Here is a 20,378-nt window from a genome sequence, read left to right on the forward strand (position 1 = left end):
CCAAGAAGATACTTTGTATGATTTCAGTACTTTTAAATTCATTAAGATTTGATCTGCAACCTAACGTGTAGTATGTCCCAGAGATGTTCCACATGCACTTGAGGAGGACGTGTGCTCTGCTGCTGCTGGGTGGAGTGTTCCATACGTGTCCATTTGGTCTGAGTGGTTCACGTGTTCAAGATCTCTGTTTCCTCACTGGCCGTCTGCTTAGATGGTCCGTCAGTTACTGAACGTGCTGTACTGAAGCCCCCAACTATTATTGTTGAACTGTTTCTCCCTCAGGTCTGTCCATTTTTGCTTCATATATCTTAGGATCTGTTGTGAAGATGCAGATAGGTTTATAATTGTCGTATCTTCTTGCTAGATTGAACCTTTATCAATATGTAGCATCCTGCTTTGTCTCTTGTAATCTTTGTTGCCCTATTTTGTCTGATGGTAACACAGCCACCCTGCCTCTTTTAAGTATGGCTGCATGGGGAATCTTTTCCACCCTTTTGCTTCCAGTGTCTGTCTTTGTACCTAAATGAGGCTCCTACAGACAACGTATAAGGTGGATCATGCTTTTGTGTCTCCAGCCTGCCAACCTTTGCTTTTTTTATGGGGAGTTTAATCCATTGCCATTTAAGGTAAAGACTGAGAAGAAAGAATTATGTCTGCCATTTAGCTGTTTGTCTTCTGTGAGTCCTGTGTTTTGTCATCATTGTTGTTCTCACTTACTCCGTTACTGCCTTCTTTGGTATTTGGTTGCTTTGTTGTAGTGCACCATTTTGATTCCCTTCTTTCCTTTTCTGTATTTTTTAGTTAATTTCTTGGGGTTACTTTTGTAATTTCAATTAACACCTTAAACAGCAACCTAGTTTCTAGTTTCAGCGACACACAGACCCTCTGTTCCAGTGGCTGTGGCCTCCCCGTTATGTTGTCACGGTCTCAAGTGGCCTCGTGTATTAGATGCCCATCAGCAGGTTTAAATGTCATGTTACACATTTGCCTGTCAGTTGTGTGATGGGGCAGGGGAGCAGGTGCAAGCCAAAAGCAAAATAATATCAGGTCATTTGCCTGTGGGGCCACCTTCACCCAGGCTCTTTATTTCTTCTCAGGGCTTCGGGCTCCTGTCTGGGGCCCTTTCATTTCAGCCCGAAAGACCCCCTCCGGCAAATCTTGGAGAGCAGGTCTCCTGGTAGTGACCTCTTCCAGTTTTTGTTTATCCATGAATGTCTTAATTCCTCCTTCATTTTTGAAAGATACTTTTTGCCAGTGTCACAGGTTCATCTCTTCATGCTTCAAACCTGTGATCTCTGTTAAAAAAGGCCTGAACCTTATCAAGTCGTAAGTAATCTCCCACTCAGGAGTCTAGGGACAGACAATAGTTTAAAAGTAAAGAGCACTTAAGACAGGAATTCAGCTTCAACACATGTTTACTCAAGGAGCAGTTAAGGTAAAAGGAACAAGTTTACAATGTAAACTAAACTGACAGGTTACCAAGCCTGGGAGCCCCCACTCCTCCAGACGTAGCTGGATGCGAGATCAGAGGGCTCCCCCTTGTTTGAGTTACAGAAAACTTATAGCACTTTTGATTTATATTGAATCAAATCATATTCTATTTTTACATTAATGATGCATCATGAACACAAGTGACTTACAAAGCGAAGTGTCTTGATCCATGATTGATTCAAGATCAAAGGAGGGTATCCACGACGTTATCTAAGACTTAGCCTTAAATGTCTGCAAAACTCTACTGATATTTTTAGTAATTAAGCTATGACTTATGTAAGAGAAATATAACATAATTTTACTTATATGAAGTCTAAAAATTAGATGTTACTTTTACTTGTCTCTAACTTGTTAATGTAGTTTTCTTATTTTATTCTCTATTTTATTCTATGATTAATTTAGCCATTACATCGATAAACATACATTTGATTAGGACTGTATTCAACCTTGCTACACTATTTATGACTTATCTATGATTAAAGTAACAGCTGCAGCCCATCCTATTTTCACAGAGGAACAGATGATTACATGTTATCTATGTCTAAGAAGGTTGAGAGGGCCTTTGTACTATCTTGAAAATATTCACAGTTCTTTTAACTGTTTAGCGTCTCCTTCAGTATAATTTTCTAATATAGGACTTGAAGGATATGAATCATCTGTCCCAGTTATAGTGAGGCCTTTTCACTTTTTATCATTTGGAAATTGTACTTAAGTGTTTTAAAGTTATATTAAATATGCTTCTACGTCAGAAAGAATAGTTTTTCATTGTTAGAACAGAAAACATCAGGTGGTCTATGAAAGCATCTTAGAGAGAAGGAGTCAGCGTCCTCATTATCAGATTTCTCAGTAGAGAGATTATCCTGCAACACAAGACATAGAATTCTTGGTTAACAGCTGTTTCTTTACGCACTTTAAATCGCCTCACCCCTGTGGGTTCTGATGAGAAATCTGCTGTTGATCTTGTTGAGGATCCCTTGCATGTGATAAGTGGCTTCTCTCTAGTGCTTTCAGCTCCTGTCTTTGTCTTGGGAGTTTGACAGTTTGGTGTAGTGTGTGTTGGTGTAGGTGTCTTCGAGTCTGTGCTGCCTGGAGATCATCGAGCTTCCTGGGTGTGTCTAGCCAGGCCTTTCATCAGATGGGAGAAGTCTGCAGACATTTTTCAGTACTTCCGTCCTTTGCCTCTCTCCGGTCCTGGGACCCCAGTGATACGTATATTGGTAGGCTTGATGGTGACCACAGGCCCACCAGGCTCTGTTCGTTTTCCCTTATTTTTTCTTTCTGTTCCTCACACTGGATAGCTTCTGTTGTCCTGTTCTCAAGTTCTCTGACCCTTTCCTCTCCCTGTTGAATCCATCTAACGAGAGTTTGTCATTTCAGTGACTGTCCTTCACAGCTCGATTTTGTTTGGCTCCTTTTTATAATTTCCATCTCTTTATCTGTTCAGGCATTTTTCTAATTTCCCTTATTTCTTTGTATATTGATTCCTATAGCTCATTGATCTATTTAATAAGACACCTGATTTTAAATCTTAGACTTCAGTGTATGTGCTTCCTCAGGGAGAGTTGCTGGTACGTTCTTGTTTTCCTGCGAATGGGCCAGTTTCCTGTTTCTCTGTGTGTTTTGCAGTGTTTTGTTGAGAACTGGGCAGTCTGTGTGTCATGTTGTCATGACTCTGGAAATCCAGGTCTCCTGCTCCGCAGGGATTACAGGTCTTTTTGTTGAGGGCTGGAGCCATCGGCCTGTGACTTTTCCAGACTAAATTTGCTCCCACACAGGGAATGAAGAATGTCAAGAAGGCATCTTCAGTTAGATCTCAGTCCCCCCGATTTGGAGGCCCAGGCCCTGCTGCCCACCTGGCCCGGCAGGCTGCACCGGGAGCCCGAGCTGCAGCCCCCACTGCTGCCTGCCCCGCGGTGGGGGGTGGAAGGTGGGATTCACCCATATTCACCTAATTTACCGGCCACTTTCTGCTCCCCCCTGGATGCTGCACAGTGCCCCACTGGCCGCCGGAGCTCCAGACTCGTGGATTCAGACGGTCCCTGCGGGTTCAGTGGTGGTTCCGGGGGAGGAACCGGGTCCTGGAGCACCGGATGCCCTCGCTTCCCACGTCTTCTCTCTGACTGTCTCTTAAGCGTTCTTCCTGGAGCGTTCACATGGGATCCAGACAGCACGCACACGTTGCATTTGGTTGATATTTCTTTAAGTTTCTTTGTTTTTAAATTGCATTTTTTATTTTTAAAATGGGACCGTTCTCTGCATCTTGTTCCCGCGGCTCGCTCCCTTCAGGAACCTGGGCCATTTTGAGGCCTGTTAGCTTCTTTGCAGAGTATGATGCACACACCAATCATGTGCGGCTTCCAGGCCATCAGCCCTGCCCCGCCGTCCTTCACCCCAGCCCGGCTGCACTCCAGCCTGGACATGGGGGCGCACCCAAGGCTGCTGTCTCTTGACCCGTCGTTTCCATGCACAGTTGGCAGAGCCACACGTCCCATAGAGCTTCTGCCCGGGTGGGGACACACAGCCGTGCTGTCCCAGATGGCAGCCACCGCGGGAAGGGCGGGGCTAGGGGCTCAGTCAGGTTTGCTTCAGCATCAGCTGTCCAGGATGCTGTGACTGAAGGCTGATCCCCTGTCCGGCAAGTGGTGGGGGCAGTGCCCAGGACACACTTCCTGGTTGCTGGGGGCCAAGTGCAGTTGCTGTTTGAACCCCATTTCAACCTGAGCAAAGGGCAGACAGGGACGCAGCAGGGGCTTGGCCACACTTGATGGAGGTGCTGTCCACCCTGCCAGTCCCCAGGAGGGCAGAGAAGTGCTGTTTGTGAGACGGTGTCGGGGCTCCTGAAGCACCCAGGGGTGTGGCCTCCTGCACCGCAGCCGTTTCTGGGTGCACCCAGCTCTCATTGCTGATGTGTTCTCTGCAAACCACTCGTAGGGTTGCGCTGCCCACCGGGGCATGGTCCCTGGGGCCGCAGGGGTGCGGCTGCCTGCCCAGCCCTGGTGCACCCCTGCGTCTGCAGAGCCTGGCCAGCTCTGTCCCAGCAGCATCCTGCCGGCCCTCACAGGCTGCTTGTCTTCCTGGCCTCCCCACTATGCCCCCTGCTGCTCAGCTCTGGAGGCGCACTCGGGAGGGTGAGGCGGGGGCCAAGCTCGCCACAGCCCTTCCCAACCCAGGTCCTTACATTTCCCTTCAGAGGGAAACGCTGCTGCGGCAACTGGAGACCAATCAGCTCGACATTGACGCCACCCTGGAGGAGCTGTCGGTGCAGCAGGAGACTGAGGACCAAAACTATGAGCTGTACGTAGCCTGGCACGGGCAGAGGTGGGGAGAGGGCTCCAGAAGTGCTGTGGCTCCTCTGGTGGTGGATGGGTGGGAAGGTGTGGCCCCCTTGGGTCCCCTGCCAAGGTCTCCATCCCCGCAGGGATTCCAGCCAGGTCAGAGGGGGCCATGGGTTCTGGACACTGCAGAGCCAATGGGGTGGCAGTTGGGAAGGGAGACCACAGATGGGCTCAGGCCAGGCACTGAGCTGCTGCCTTCTCTCGCACCATCCTGGAATCGACCGGCTTCCTCAAGATTGCCTTTGAGCACTGGGCATGTGAGCGCCTTGCCCCTGTGGGAGATGGCAGCTGGGGCAAACTGCCCACAGTGCTGATCCTGCAGCCCCCCAAAGAGAGATGGGGGGCTGGGCCAAAGGAATCAAGCCAGAGTCATGCTGTGGTGACTGGAGGCCAGATCCTACCCCAGTCCTATACCAGGGCCTGGTCCCTGACATCAGCTCTGCCACCTCCCCCACCCCAGGCCTGCTCTCCGGCCAGCTCTTGGCTCAACTGGAGCCCACCCCAGAGACAAGGGTCTCTCAGGGACAGTGCATGGGCAAGCCCCTCACTCCTTGGGGGGCACAGCACCTACCCATGGCTGCGGGGGCTCTGGGGGGGCTTCAGCTGGGGTGTCTCAGCACTGCCCCGATGGCATCCTCGGCGCTCTGCTCATCTTGACAGTTTCCTACTCTCTTCTGGAGTCATGCAGGAGGCTAGTGTGGCTGGCTGTGTGGCTCCCCCAGGCCCACAGAGGGTGCACCCCTGGGCTTCCCGGCCAGCCGTCAGCAGCAGGGAGGCTCAGCCAGCTTGCAGCAGGGTACTGCCCTCAGCCTTCCTCCTGCTCCTCCAGCTTCCTTGAGGTGATGGAGGCCCGCAGCCGCAGTCACACATCCCCCCTGGCAGCCAACGGGCAGAGCCCGGCCTCAGGCTCCCAGTCGCCCATCGTGCCCCCCAGTGCCACGTCCACCGGGAGCTCCAGCCCCAGCACGCCCCAGCCGGCCCCGCAGCAGCTGCTCACCACCCCCTCCGCCTGCCCCACGCCCCCAGCCGAGGTCCCACTGCCTGCGCCCCCTGCCCCGCGGCGCAGCATCATCTCCCGCCTCTTCGGGACGGCATCTGCTGCCGAGGTAGCCCCTTCACTTCCAGGTAAGCCCTGAGCTCCCTCTGCGCTGGAGACCCCATGGGCAGCCCCTCTAACAGCCTGGGGTTAACACCCGCTTGCCCCCCTGGCCCACATCTCCTCAGACCAGTGTCCCTGGGGGCGGGCCAGCCCAGGCAGACCAAGGGGCTCTGATTGAGGGGGGCCGGCACCTGTGCTGCCCACAGAGCCCACTCTAGGTGCGGAGGCCCCAGCAAAAGTCCAGAGCGTCGAGGACTTCGTTCCTGAAGGCGGCATGGACCACAGCTTCCTTGAGGACACAGCCCCCCTGGAGGCCGCACAGAGAGCTGGCACCAAGGCCCTGCAGCACGACAGCGACAGGTGGAAGGGCACTCAAGCAGCCTCTGCACAGGCCTGGGGCTGGTGACCCGACAGCTGCCCATGTCCCCACAGTGACCAGGCCACACCACAGCAGGCAGCAGACCACAGGCCTCACGGGGAACGGGGTGCATGGCCCTCTGCCTCGGCCTTCACACTGCTGGGCACTGTCCCCTCTGAGCAGTGGCCCCCCGACCCAGGTGTCTGGCTCCCACCTGCTGGGCCTCATCGCAGTAGTCTTGGCTCTTAGGTGTTAACGTCTTGCACCCCTCCAGATGGCATGCACACGGCGGAGCACCAGCGTTCCCTTGGCCCCCTGCCCTCCCCGCCAGCCAGCAACGGCATCTTCTTCCGGCTCCCTGAACAGCATCACCCTCACCCCTCAGGGGCATTGACTGGCTTCCTGTCACACCCAAACTAAAGCCTCAGTTTCTCCCTGTAGCCTTGGTGCCTCTCCCACCTCACCCCCCTTTTCCTTGGGGGCAGCAGCCACACTGACCTCTGTGCCAGTCCATGTTAGGGTCCCCTGCAGTGGCCCAAGCTGCCTTGTGGCAGGTCTCCCTGCGGGGTCTGCCTGTCCTCTGTGTAGGAGCTTCAGCGCCCAGGGCAGGACAGTGGGGGGGGGGGCAGTGCTGGAGGGAGCCTGAGGGAGGCCGAGGCTGCAGGAGGGCTGCCAGGCCCCACCCGGCTCATGACCTTTGGCCACTTCCCTTTGCAGCGATGGGGAGGCCGTGGGGGGAAACCCCATGGTGGCAGGTCTCCAGGATGATGTGGACTCAGCAGATGAGCCACGCGGCAGGTCCTTGCTGCCTGCAGGCCCCGTGCCCAGTAGGAACATCACACTCTCGAGCGAGGAAGAAGTCGAGGAGGGGGCAGGTCACCCCAAACTCAGCAACCCGGCCTCCCAGCCATGCTCAGAGGCAGAGACTAAACGGTACATGGGGGGAAGCATCCCAGCCTCACCCAGGGCAGCCTCCAGGGCCAGGACTCTTGTGGTGCTGCTTCAGGAGATCCTAACCCTCCTCCTTGACCTTGAAGGTCTTCCAGAAAGACGAAGCCACCGGGTGAAGTGGCTCCTACAAAAGCCTCGGAGCCCCAGCAGCCCGGAAGCTTCTCTGCCGGCTCAGGGTTGGAGAGATGCAGCGGCCCCCAGCCACCCTTCAAGGCACCTACGGCAACACCTCACACCAGGGGCCCCTCCCTCAGGCACGCAGAGAGCAAGGAGGGGCAGGTGTCGTCAGACAGCGACCACGAGGGGCCCATCGCTGCCCAGATGTTGTCCTTTGTCATGGACGACCCCGACTTCGAGAGCGAGGAGTCAGACACTCCACGGAGGGCGGTAAGGGGGCACAGGCCTCCCCACCCCGCTGTCACTGCCCAGGCAGGGCTGTCCATGTTCCTGTGAGGCCTTGATGATGAGTGCAGGCGGTCAGCCAGCATCATCTGTCACTACCACGTGTCAGCTAAAAAGACAAGTCTTCAGGCCTAGAGGTGGTAGTGGGGCTGGTCCATCTGTGTGGGCACATCAGATTTGCGACTGCTCTCCCCAACCGCACACCAGGAGGTGCGATGGTCCCACAAGGGCCTAGGAGCTTGAGAGGCTGTGCTGTATCCCTGAGCCCCCAGAGCACATGGGCCAGAAGAGGGGAGGGCCACCTCAGGGAGGCACTGGGGTGGTGGTGCCCTCCAAGCTCTGCAAGTGGGGTAGCCCCCTCACATCTCTTTCCTGAGGTGAGGGCAGCTGGAGCAGAGCAAAGGGTACCCAGGGCCTATGAGAAGAGGCCAGGCAGTGCCCTCCCTGGCCTGCAAAACTGGGGACAGAAGTGGAGGCCTTAAAAGCTCCTCTTCTGTCTTCGGCATGTGGGTCTCTGAGCAGATCCAATGGCAGCAGGCAGGGGATGGGAGGCAGGGAACTTGTGGCCTTCTGGCCACTCTGGACAAGGTGAGGGCACTTGGGCCTTGTGGGCAGCCCTTCAGCTCAGGGGCCACGTGGCTTGTCACCAGCAGAAGGTGGGAGAGCAGGGACATAGGTCGTTCAGTGCAACTGCCACCCCCACCCCCTTCCAGGTGGAGTTTCCAGTCCGGGAGGACCCCTCAGATATAAGTGACGAGGACCCCACCCCTGCCCGCCTGCCCCCGCCCCTCCAGCCTTCAGTCCATTCCTTCAAACTGAAAAATGACACTGACCTCTTCGGGCTGGGCCCTGAGAACCCGGGACACAAGGACAGCAGCAACGAAGGTAGTGTGCATCTCAGGAGCCTTGGGTGCTACCAGCCACGGCCTTGTCCTGTGGGCAGCCAGGAACCTGTCTCCAGGGAAACAAACCCAGCTCAGGGTGTCCCCTACCTGTTACTTAGTTATGGGGCTCTTCCAATCAGGCAGGTCAGGACTGCTAGGCCGGGGCGCATCCAGGCTGTGGATCTGCATCTCCAGCCACCCCAAAGGCCTTGCCTGCCCTGTGGGCTCCCCAGTGGTCAGGTTAGCGCAGAGAAAGCTGGAACTGCCTGACCTCACTTGTTCTGATGACACCCGGCTTTAAGGATAGCAGAAGGGCATTCCAATGCCACAGGTTCCACACAGGATTGGGGCCTGGTCCCACCCTCTGCTCTGAGCCTGGCAAGCCTGAGCTCTGTTCCCGAGAGCCCTGTAGCCTTGGGTGGTCCTGAAGTGCAGGGAGTGTGGGCAGCATACACTGGTTGGCCCCTGGGTCATACCACCTCATCAGGTTCTGCAGCCAGACCTGTCAGGACCCCACGGACTCGCTTGGGGCTGCAAGCCCAACTCTTAGGGGCCCTGTTGCTGTCCCTTAGGATGAGGGGGAGGCATGAGCCTCCCAGGTACAGCCCCATGGCCACCCTCCCCCAGGGAGCCTGCTGGGACTGGGGCCAGGGCGTGAGCACCGGTGGACAGCAAGGTGGTGCCCAGGCTCCTGGGCAGAAAGGGCTGCAGATGACTCACTGCCTGCGAAAGAGGTGGTGCTTAGCAGCCTTTTTGCTTAGTAGTGTCCAGGATGAATCCAGCACTGTGGAGGCGGTGTGTGTGACACACACACACACACACACACACAGAGTTCCCCCTGGCGAGCTCTGTGGAGGTGGTGTGTGTCACACACACACACACACACACACACACACACAAGTTCCCCCTGGCGAGCTCCTTTCAAAAGTGAGGTCCTGACCTGGCTGCATGCCACCCAGGCCAGCTCCCCAGCAGGGACCCTGGGAATGGGTGATGTGTGTCTTCTCTGCAGATAAGGAAGGCAAACCTCCCTCTAAAGAAAAGAAGAAAAAGAAAAAGAAGAAGGAGGGCAAAGAGGTACGAGTGCCCCACCCCTACCCGAGGGTGGGCTGGCTCGGCCGGTGCGGAGGGTGACGGCACTGCCCCCCCTGCCCCAGGTGGACGAGAAGGCAGCCAAGAGGAAGAGCAAGCACCGGACAGGCAAGGGCGAGAAGACGCAGAGGAAGCAGCAGCCCCGGAGCCAGGAGGACGCCGTGGACGAGCTGGAGGCCTTCCTGGGCAGTGCAGCCCCAGGCAGCGGGCACCGAGGGGGCGGGGACTATGAGGCACTCTAGGGGGCAGGGGGCTTGGGCCTGCCCCTCTGCTCTGGGGGTCTCTGGGGGTGGCAGTGGGACCCAGGATGGGGCTCTGCCCCCCACCAGCTTCTTCCTGGAGAGGCCTGGGGCCAGGCCTCCCTGGGCCCGTGGCAGAGAGCAGGGCAGCAGCCCGGAGAGCTGGTGGCTGTGGCAGGGGTGCCGTCTCCTGCTGATGCCGACCCTGCCCCCTGCTTGCCCTGCTCACAGCACAGCCTGGCTGCCCTCCCAGGGCTGCTGCAACCGGCCCTCAGCGTTTCTCAGGGATGTGACAGAGGCCCTCAGTGGGACCTGCAGGGGTCTGGGGGCAGGAGCACCGGCCTCTCAGGTGTTCTCAGTCACCCTGGGCTGCCACACTGCCCTCCCCCCAGCAGCACAGCATGATGGACCCCGCTACCTGCCTGCACGGCCAGGCCCCCCTTCCCGTGGACCCCAAGGCCAAGTGCATCCTGCCCTCAGGGCCAGAGCTGACCCTCCACGCAGGGTGAGGCAACAGGGATATTAGTTGGCAGAGTCTCCCTGGCCTGGCCTAGGGGCTGCAGCTGCACCTGGGCTCAGGTGAGCCGGAGCTGGCAGGCTCTGCAGATGGCCGTTTCCTTTCAATTTCCGTTGAACACTCCACTCAGACCATAAAGCTCTCCTCTTTTACCACCGTGTCCGTGTTTTCTCTCTCTGTGGCCAGACCCAGCTCCTCCACCTGGGGACAGGCACTTGGCGTGAGCTCTCTTGCCCCACGTAGCTATGGGTCGGCAGGAAAGTCCGAAGTCCCAGCCTGCGGGCCAGGGAGTTGTTTCCCAGAGGCGCTGCGGCTGAGAGTGGGGTCATAGGAGGCCGTCCATCAGCACCTACCCCCACCCCCTCAGCCTTAGAAACGGGCCTGGCATCCACCTTGGCTCTTTATGGAGCTGGGCTTCACCCAAGTCCCATGGCAAGGAGGGGTGGCTGCCAGCCCCACCAGTCCAGGGGTAAGGACATGCTATCCACACTATGAGAATACAGGGCCAGCCAAGAGCACCTCCAGGAGGCCGAGTGGGCCCCAGGGCCCTCCCTAGCTCAGCCACGGGGCTGGGCAGCTCCACCCAGTACACGCAGACCCAGCCAGGAGGACAGGTGTGTGTCCGGCTCTGCAGGACCTCCCACGGGCAAGCCCTGAGCTGCTCAGCTGCCCCACTGCTTCCCCGGGCACCTGCCCCCAGCTCAGCATCTCCCTGCTCCCTCCCACCACTGCCACATTGCCATGGCAACAGCTCCGGAAGAGCCGGTTCCTCCTGTAGCTGTGGAGGCAGCTCCACCCCAGCACGTCGTCCCAGTCCCCAGATAACAGCCAGGCAGCTGCACCCACCCTCTTGGTCCCCGGGGCCCCTGTTCCAGTTCTTGTCCTAAAGAGCCTTATGTACCCGAGAGCTAGCACACACTGAGCTGGGTGCCCCGTAGGTTCCCTTAACTCACCTCATCCTGTGACCTTGACGCAGGCAGGGGTCAAGGTGAAATAAGCTGCCCAGACCACAGGGCTGGGACTGGGCTGGTCCCTGCACAACGAGGCCACTGCCACCCCTTCAGCGAAGGGCAAGGTCCCAGCTCCTCCAAGCCAGAGACGTCCCAAGCTTTCTCCGGGCAGGGCTGGCAGGGCGGGAGCCCTCACCGGAGAGCACCTGGCCCAGAGGGCCTGACCGTGCCGAGGGAGCCATCTGGCCCCAGAGCACCAGCTGAGATGTTGGCACCTCCAGCCCCAAGCGGATGGGACACAGGGAGAGGCCCATCTGCTCCCGCCCAGGCCACACCAGAGATGCAGGGCCCAGGACTCCTAGAGCCCGCCATCTCCACCAGCCCGGCCAGGGCTTGAGGCTCCTCCGGGGTCCCCACCAGGTACCAGCTGCCCTCCCTCGGCTGGTGTCCTAGGGGTGGGGCCTGGCAGGACAGCAGGTTGGACTGGCCACCTAAGCCTCAGACCTGGCCGCCTGGGGGGCCCAGGAGAGGCCGTGGTCCCCCGCCCCGTCCACTGTGCGGCCCCTTTAAGTGCGGCCCCCTCATTTGCCACCAGGGGCAGCACTGAGCGTGCCAGGGAGCGCCGCTGCCTCGAAGCTTCTGCCGGAGCCAGGGACACGGCAGAGCCGGGGCGCGGGGGGCCGCGCAGCCCACCGGGGCCGGGCCGTGGAGCGGAGCCCAGGTAGGGGGGCAGAGGCCGCAGAGCCCTGCATGAGCTGTCGCGGCCGGGGCGCCTCCAGGCCAGAAGGATGGGGAGTCCCGCCCCCGGTGACACCGGCTAGGTCCCTGCCAGGCCGCTCCGGGCGGGGCCTGGGGGCAGGGCTGCGCGGCGGGGGCAGCGGGCCCACCAGGAAGGCCCAGGACCCCCAGATGGCCCACCGCCCCCAGCCCGGGGAAGGGGCTGTCACTGAGGCCAGCAGCTGGCAAGGCCAGGCTGTCACTTCCCCGCGGTGGGCCCTCAGGCCAGCTACCCAGCCCCAACTCTGACAGGAGGCTAGGATGGGGAAGGGGGCCGTCGCTCAGTGGCCACGACCCAGAAGGGCAGCCCTGCCGATAGGAAGCCCCTTCCCCACTCGGGGCACAGAGGGTTGACCTCGGCCCACCCGGAACCGCTCTGTCCACCTGCCGTCCTGCATGGGGGGAGGGGGGGCGGGGGCGGGAGGCTGGCCACCCCCTCCCCCACCTCACCTGGAGCAGGTGAGGACAACACACAGCGGGCCCCTCCGCAGACCAGGGCTGGGGCGCTGGCTGGGGCGCAGGGAGGAGGGTAACCCTCAGGGCTGGCTGCGCATCCCTCCCTCCCCAGCCCCTCCCAGCCCTGGGGGGCACAGCCGGCAACTCAGGTTGGAAGGGGGCCGGGCCTGCAGCGTGGGGGCCGCAAAACCGCAGGTTTCCATGGAGCCTTTCCTCCTGCGAAGGAAGCCATGGGGTGGGGGGTACCAGGCCTTCCGCCCTGCCTCCCCCGCAGCGGCCTGCTGGCCCAGGCGACTGGTGCCGGTGCACGGGGGCCAGGGGGCAGCCATGAACACCCAGCTCAGAGGCTCACACGCTCCCTGACGTGGTCCCGCAGCTGGGCCAGGCTAGTGCTCACACGGAGGGGGCAGCGTCGGGGGTGGGGAGCTAGGTGCAGTTAATGCAAGTGGTGCTTTCTCCTGTCCTTGACGTGCCAGCCCCAACCATCCTGGTGGGTTTGCACCACCCTAATATAACCGAAGTCTCAGTATCTGGGCCCCTTTAGGGCCCAGCTCTGCTCTGTGGGGCATCCTGTGGCCAAGCCTAGAGGAGCAGAGGCTTGGAGGCCACTTTGGGGTGGCACCTCGTGGCCCATTTAGGGCTCGGGATTCAGGCCTGAACGCAGCAGCGGTCAGTGGCCCTCAGCCCTGGGGACGGAGTTCTGCGCACAACCAGTTAGCAAGTGGGGAGAGGGCCAGGCAGCGACTCGGCCCAGACGCCCACCCCAGGATGGGTACTGGCAGGGGGTTGCTAGGGCCCACGTGGAGTTAGTAAATAAGGTCCAGAAATCAGTGCCCGGTCATTCTAACGGTGGGCATTTGGGAACACTCCTGGGACTGCACCCCCAGTCTCCAACAGGGCTGGCAGGGCCTGGCATGAGAAAACATGGTCTACTCCAGCCTGCCAGAGGACCCTAGTGAGGTGCTGGGGCAGGGAGCACCCAGAAGCTTTGGCCTGGGGACATGAGCATGAGAACCAAGAAATGGCAGGTGGCCAGGAAAGGGGGTGGGGGGCACTAGGACCTGCGTAGCTGAACTGCTGGGTTCCTCCTGCAGGTGCTTCTGCCAACACCATGGAGCAGGCACCCGCGGCCTCAGCCACGGCCCGCAGCCAGGGCTCCTGCGCCCGCTGCGCCCCAGGTAAGCCGGGCCAGCGCGGGGGTGGCCAAGCCTGGGGTGCTCCTGGGCACCCCTGACCCTTCTCCTCTCCCTAGGGCGAAGGCCCAGCCAGGCCGTGTGAGCTGGAAGCACCAACCTGGGGACCTCTCTTAAGATGACCCGCACAGACCCGCCAGACCTGCTGGTGTCAACCGTGTACCAGGACATCAAAGTGGCGGCCCCGGGGCCCGTGTCGCGGCGCCCGCCATGTGAGCGCGCCATGGCCCGGCCTGCTGCACCCGCGCCGTTCAACAAGCGCCACTGCCGCAGCTTCGACTTCCTGGAGGCGCTGGACGGACCGCCCATGGAGGTGCCCGTGGGGCCCGCGCGCCCGGAGCCGCCAACCCCGGAGCCCGCCGCGCCGCGCCCCCGGCCCCGTGACGGCGAGACCGGCGCCGCGCCCGCTCCAAGAGCGCGCCCCGCGCTCCCCCCGGCCTGGCGCCCGTGGCCCCCGCCTCGCCCCCAGTGCCACGGCGTCGAGGCCGGGAGACCCAGCGGGCGGCGCGGGCCGAAGGGTCGCCGCGCCGCGAGCCCACGTACCCCGCGCTGCGCGCGCTCGCCAACGAGCTGCACCCCATCAAGCTGCAGCCGCAGCGGAGCGGCCCCGGCAGCATCGCGCCCCTGTGTGCCGCCGTTTCCAGCCACTGCCCGCCGCCCGAGCCGCCGCCCGGGCCCGCCCCCCACGTCCGCTGCCGCGTGGACATCAAGCCCGACGACGCGGTGCTGCAGCACGCCGCCCGGGGCTCGCGGCCCTCGGGGCCCGCCGAGGCTGCGCCCTGGGCCCGCCCTGCCCCGCAGCTGCACGGCCTCACGGTGCCCGGGCCTCGCCACGTGGTGCTGTCGCGCACGCCCACCCCCAGCGACTCCTACTGCGCGGACCCCCGGGCGCTCTACTGCGATGGGCCCCTGGCCGGACCCCGGGACTCTGCGGAGCGCCGCGGCCTGCTCTTCACCACCCCGCCGGGCCCCACCCAGTTCTTCTACACCGAAGAGCCAGACGGTTACCCCGGGGCCTTTCCGGCCAGCCCCGGCCCTCCCTTCGACGGCTACTTCCCCAGGCCCTACCCGTCGGAAGAGCCCCCGAGACCCAGTCCTCCGCGCGGGGGCGGCTACTATGCAAGCGATGTCCGGACCTTCCCGATCCAGGAGCCGCCCTCCCGCTCGTACTACTACCGCGAGGCCGCCCCTACCCGAGCCTACGGCCCGCCCTGCGGTCCCCGCTACGCCCCGGAGGAATCCCGGGTCCACCCCGCCGCCCGCCCCTTCTACAGCGAGGACTACGGACGGTACCGCGAGCGCGACGCCCTGGCTCGGACTTACCCTCAGCCGCGGGGCAGCCCGGCCTGGGGCGACTGGGGCCCGCGGCCTTACCGCACCTTGCAGGTGGCCCCGCCCCCCCACCCCGGGCCGCTGCTCGCCTCGTGGCACGGAGGCACCAGCACCAGCCCACCCCGGCTGGTCACCGACAGTCGCCACTACTCGCGCTCCTGGGATAACATTCTGGCGCCCGGGCCGCACCGGGAGGACCCCCTGGGCCGCGGCCGCAGCTACGAGAACCTGCTAGGCCGCGAGCCGCGGGAGCCGCGAGGCACCTCCCCTGAAGGCCGGCGCCCGCCTGTCATCGTAAACCTGTCCACCTCGCCCAGACGCTACGCGGCGCTGTCGCTGTCCGAGACGTCGCTGTCCGAGAAGGGCCGCACCGGCGAGGGCCCGGGCCGCGCCTGGTATGTCACGCCAGAGATCACCATCACCGACAATGACCTTCGTGCCGGGGAGCGCCCCGCCGCCAGGGCCTGGGAGCTGTCCCGGGGCCGCCAGCGGCCCCCGCCGCCCGCGGCCCCTGAGGGCCCCACCTCTGGCCGCCAGCGCAGCCTCGAGCAGCTGGACGAGCTCATCACCGACCTGGTCATCGACTCGCGGCCCGCGGCTGGTCAAGCCGCCGAGCCCGCAGCCGCCAGCCTGGGCCCCCAGCTGCGCCGCCTGCTTGACTCGAGGCCCACGCGCCCCGGCGCCCCCGCGCTGTCACCCCCGCGCTCGCCTCCCGTCTCGGCCGGCAGCGCCGAGGAGCACGCGGGCACCGGGGAGCCGGCCGACGCGTCGCCCGAGCCAAGCGCCGACGAGGACGACCTGATGACGTGCTCCAACGCGCGATGCCGGCGCACCGAGACCATGTTCAACGCCTGCCTCTACTTCAAGTCGTGCCACAGCTGCTACACCTACTACTGCTCGCGCCTGTGTCGCCGCGAGGACTGGGACGCGCACAAGGCGCGCTGCGTGTACGGCCGCGTGGGCAGCGTGTGCCGCCATGTACTGCAGTTCTGCCGCGACAGCGGCCCGGTGCATCGCGCCTTCTCGCGCATCGCGCGCGTCGGATTCCTGTCGCGCGGCCGCGGAGTGCTCTTCCTGGGCTTCCCGAGCCCCGGCTCGGCCGACAACTTCCTGCGCTTCGGCCTCGAGGGGCTGCTACTGTCGCCCACCTACCTGTCGCTGCGCGAGCTGGCCACGCACGCGGCGCCCCTGGGCAGCTACGCGCGCGAGCTGGCGGCGGCGGGGCGCCTCTACGAGCCGGCCGAGTGCTTCCTGCTCAGCGTGTCGGTGGCTGTGGGTCCCTGCGCCGCGCCCCCGGGTGCCCCGGCCCGGCCCGCACCCGCGCCGCGCAGCCCCGGCCCCACGGTGCGCAAGTTCGCCAAGGTGGCGCTGGCGGCCGGCAGCCCCGCGCGCCCGCCCCCGCCGCGGGGCCGCGAGCCCGAAATGGAGACGCTGATCCTGACGCCGCCGCCCGGCACGGCCGGCCTGGACCAGGAGGGCGAGGCGGGCCGGCGTGCGCGCGAGGTGGCCTTCATCCACATCCAGCGCGAGCTGCGCCTCCGCGGCGTCTTCCTCCGCCGCGAGTTCCCGCACGTCTACGAGCAACTCTGCGAGTTCGTGGAATCCAACCGGCGCTTCACGCCCACCACCATATACCCCACGGACCGGCGCACCGGCCGCCCCTTCATGTGCATGGTCATGGCCGCGTCCGAGCCGCGCGCTCTTGACTGGGTGGCCAGCGCCAACCTACTGGACGACCTCATGTGACGCAGCCGGGCCCCGCGGCCCTCTGCTCCCCACCACACCGCCTCAAGCACCAACCCCCCGGGGAGTTCCCCGTGGGCCCCGCCTCTTCGCTCCACCGCCCTCCTTCCCCCCCCTCCCCCGGCCGGGCTCGCCCCGCCGCCCCCCAGGCCGGGCCTCAGCCGCTTGGTGCTCGCCGCTGGGAGGCGGGGTGAGCTTGAGGACCGGCCCGGGGTCACTCCCGCACAGGCCCGCACGCAGAGCCGGCCCCCCGTCGGTCCTCGCCCTAGTGCCGCCGCCTCTCCGTGCCCTCACCCACCCCCCAGCCCTCCAGAAACCGACGTCGACCAAAGCTTACAGTCGGGTCACTTTGCGCACATCCCCCGGCCCGGACCCAGCCCCCTCCGCCCCTCGGCCTCGGCTCCACGCGGGGTCCCCCCAACAGACCCGGGGCCAGGCCTGGGCTCGTAAGCCCTGAGGGCAGACCCGCGTCCTCCGGCCTGGGCTGTCTCCCGGCCAGAAGCCTTTTCCCTTCGGAGAACAGCCGTGGGGCGCCTCGGCGTGTCCATCTCCTGTGGGGAGGCGGCGGGCAGGGCCGGCTGGGGGCGCGCTGCGTGTCTCCTGGTCCCAGTCCTGCCGGGGATGGGGGTAGGGGTGGCGGGAGCAGAGACCGAACCTGAGCCCTCATCTTGGCTGTCTTGACCCTGCCTTCCCCACCTCCAGCCTCACTCGGGCCCTGAAGGGGGTTGGGGGTGTACGGCAGGGACGGGAGCAGAGGCGGGCAGGTTCTGGCAGGGGGAGTCGGGGTGCGTGCCTCCCACGACGAGTCTCCTCTTGGCAGGGAGGAGCAAGCGAGGGCGCGGGTTGTGCAGGAACGCGGGGCCACCGCAGCCCCGGAGGCAGGCGGAAGGCGCCGAGGGGGTGGGGGCGCAGAGAGGACCAGGGATGGGGGACTCTCCAGGGGGGCGTGTGGTGGACAGGGGCGGAGCGAGCTCCTTGGCCAGGTTGGTGGTCCGCGCAGGGGGCGAGCCCTGTCCCGAGGGCCGGGTCCTTGGAGCGTGCAAATGTTTCCGGACGCCGGGAGCTGGCTGGAGGCGGGCCCGGCGGTCGGTGGGCCTCGGGCCTCTCCCCCAAAGTGGCCCCTCCGTCCGGGACCGGACCCATGGAGGGCCGGAGTGACCCGGGGAGGAACCGACGCCCGGCCGGGCGAGGCGATGAGGCCCGTCCCGCGGGTCTGTGCGGGGACGCCCTGGGGGCCCTCCATCAGAGCCAGGGCGGTGCGCCCAGTGACCCCCGCCCCCGCCCAGCCCACCCGCGCCGCCCCGATCGTGCCTTCTTCGGCGCCAGCTCTCCTAGTCCGCTCCGCCCCTCACATCTGCGCGCCCGCCCCGGCCCGCGCCTCGGCCCCGCAAGCTCGCCTGCCCCGGCCAGGGCGCCCCGCTGGCCCAAACCCGCCTTCGCCGCCTCCCGAGTCCGGCCGCTGCGCCCCCGGCCCCGGGACCTCCCGTAGTCGCCCCCACGCCCGCGGGCCAGGCCGGAGGGCACGTGCTTTCAACCAAGTAAAACGGAACTTGAATGTAGCCCGTGTCGCTTCCTTGAGCCGGGGGTCGCCGCGGGGGGGGGCGGGGGAGGGGTCGCCGCGGGGGGGGCGGGGCGGGGGAGGGGAGGGCCCTGGCAGCCGGGCGGGGGTGCGGGGGAGCAGGTCCCGCACGCGCCTCTGGGCCCCGGGCCGCCTCCTCGTCCTCTCCAAAGGGGCCTGTCATCCGCTGCCGCCGCCCACTCCGCGTCCCCGACCCAGCGGCGACGGAGATTTTTTCCGGCCGGATTTAATCCCGGCTCCACGATCCCTTTAACAGTGACCCGCATGGTCCCAAAGCTGTAAGGAGCCGGGTTGCGATTGGCCAGCCCGCGCTGGGGCCGGCAGTGCCATTGGCTGAGGCGACGCGCCCGGGCAGCATCCCGCCACGGGGTTGGCCGAGGCTCTCCCAGAGCCCGCCTCGCGCACGGTCGACGCCGACTCAGGTCGGGGGAAGGGGCCGCGGGGCCGCGGGGCCGGGTGCGCGCTCAGGGGACATGGCGGAGGCGGGCTTCGCTCAGATTCCCGATGTGGACATCGACTCCGACGGGGTCTTCAAGTACGTGCTGATCCGAGTGCATTCGGCGCCGCCCTCGGGCTCCCCGGCCGGGAAGAGCAAGGAGATCGTGCGCGGCTACAAGTGGGCGGAGTACCACGGTGAGGGCGGGGCGGGGCCTTGTCGGGGGCGGGGCCTTGTCGGGGCGGGGCCTGCGTCGGGGGCGGGGCCTGCGTCGGGGGGGCCCGCGGGGAGCGAGCCGGTGGGCACTGTCGGGGGCCGGAGGATTCGGGGTCCCGTGGGTGCGGGGGGGGTGCCGGAGCCTGACCGCTCTGTCCTAGTCCCAGCCCCCCCACTCGGGTGCGGCCCCCCGTCCCTTCGCCCCTGCTCGCCCGGGACCCCCCTGAGGCCCCTCTGCCCCCCTCTCCCCTGCAGCCAACATCTACGACAAAGTCTCCGGCGAGCTGCAGAAGGAGGGCTTCGAGTGCGAGTGCCTGGGGGGCGGGCGCATCTCCCACCAGAGCCAGGCCAGGAAGATTCACGTGTACGGCTACTCCATGGTGAGCCCCGTGCACCGCGGCCTGGGGGTGGGCGCCGACCCTGGCCCCAGCCAGCGCAGAGACGCTGCGAGCCCGGCGCTGTGGCCCCGGGAGCAGCCTCCCAGCCTCTCCCCTCAGGCCCCGCGGCTCTCCGGGCATCTTTGCTGCACAGACCCCCCTCGAGAGCCTGTGGGTGCCACATGGCATGGCAGGTGGGGAGCACAGGGGTGGGAGGAGGGCCCGGCCTGCCTGGTCTTTGAGACAGTCGGCCCGGGACCCTCTTCCTGGCCCAAGAGGCCTGGCTGGGTCTCTGGGGGCCACGCTGTGGGGAGGTCGCTGTCAGGGTTCTGTACCCAGCACCACGTGGCTAGGACACCTCTCTCACCACAAACACGCAGGTGCCCACCCAGCCTCACTGGGTCCCCGAAGCGGCCCCAGCCTCGGGTTCTGCCTACCTTCTCCCGGGAGAGCCCCACACACACGGGTGCCTGGGGACGGGGGTGTCTGGCTTCACACTGGGACCCCCTTTCTGCCTTGGCTGCTGGGTGTCCTGGAGCAGATGGGGCCAGTAGCTGTTCCCTCTGCCCAGGGTTACGGCCGTGCCCAGCACTCCATCTCCACCGCGAAGATCCAAGCCAAGTACCCCGACTACGAAGTCACCTGGACCGATGATGGCTACTGAGGGTGCCTGCCCCAGCACCCAGCCGGAACCTGCCCCTCCCGAGGGCTGCCCTCTCCCACTGCCGCCCTGGTGCTCTGCGTCCCGGCCAGGCCTGGCAGACAGCAGCCTGGATCCATAGGAATTAAAGTGTTGTCACCCTGCCATTCCCCTGGAGTCTGCGTTGTGACTTCTCTGCCCCTGGGTCACGACCTGCTCAGGGTTCCAGCCCCACAGGGCCCCCCTCAGCTCGCCAGGGCCGAGGGGGCTGGGGGCAGTGGGTCCACTCTGACCATCCTGCCCAGCTCCAC

General features: G+C 63.8%; 3 protein-coding genes across 3 annotated transcripts in view; all 3 read left to right on the forward strand.

Annotated features, from left to right (window-relative positions):
* RABL6 (RAB, member RAS oncogene family like 6) overlaps positions 1-10,520 on the forward strand; it is a 37,181-nt gene extending 26,661 nt beyond the window's left edge. Inside the window, exons 8-15 of the mRNA XM_037796922.1 lie at positions 4,682-4,785; positions 5,656-5,951; positions 6,132-6,285; positions 7,001-7,216; positions 7,321-7,621; positions 8,350-8,521; positions 9,533-9,597; positions 9,678-10,520. Of these exons, the coding sequence (XP_037652850.1) occupies positions 4,682-4,785; positions 5,656-5,951; positions 6,132-6,285; positions 7,001-7,216; positions 7,321-7,621; positions 8,350-8,521; positions 9,533-9,597; positions 9,678-9,854 (1,485 nt within the window). The 3' untranslated portion in view covers positions 9,855-10,520. The remainder of the gene's footprint in view (positions 1-4,681; positions 4,786-5,655; positions 5,952-6,131; positions 6,286-7,000; positions 7,217-7,320; positions 7,622-8,349; positions 8,522-9,532; positions 9,598-9,677) is intronic.
* A 1,419-nt stretch (positions 10,521-11,939) lies between these two features.
* AJM1 (apical junction component 1 homolog) lies at positions 11,940-18,378 on the forward strand. Its single transcript, XM_037798429.1, is given in 4 exon segments — positions 11,940-12,039; positions 13,646-13,729; positions 13,804-14,133; positions 14,136-18,378. Coding segments are annotated over 2 exon segments (2,958 nt in total). The 5' UTR covers positions 11,940-12,039; positions 13,646-13,729; positions 13,804-13,862; the 3' UTR covers positions 16,823-18,378.
* Positions 18,379-18,820: 442 nt separating this feature from the next.
* PHPT1 (phosphohistidine phosphatase 1) lies at positions 18,821-20,237 on the forward strand. Its single transcript, XM_037798430.1, has 3 exons — positions 18,821-19,031; positions 19,306-19,430; positions 19,999-20,237. Exons 1-3 carry the CDS (start codon positions 18,872-18,874, stop codon positions 20,089-20,091), a joined length of 378 nt encoding a protein of 125 aa, XP_037654358.1. The 5' UTR covers positions 18,821-18,871; the 3' UTR covers positions 20,092-20,237.
* The last annotated feature ends 141 nt before the right edge of the window (positions 20,238-20,378 follow it).

Source organism: Choloepus didactylus, chromosome 10 (assembly GCF_015220235.1).
Source record: "Choloepus didactylus isolate mChoDid1 chromosome 10, mChoDid1.pri, whole genome shotgun sequence".
Lineage (NCBI taxonomy): Eukaryota > Metazoa > Chordata > Mammalia > Pilosa > Megalonychidae > Choloepus > Choloepus didactylus.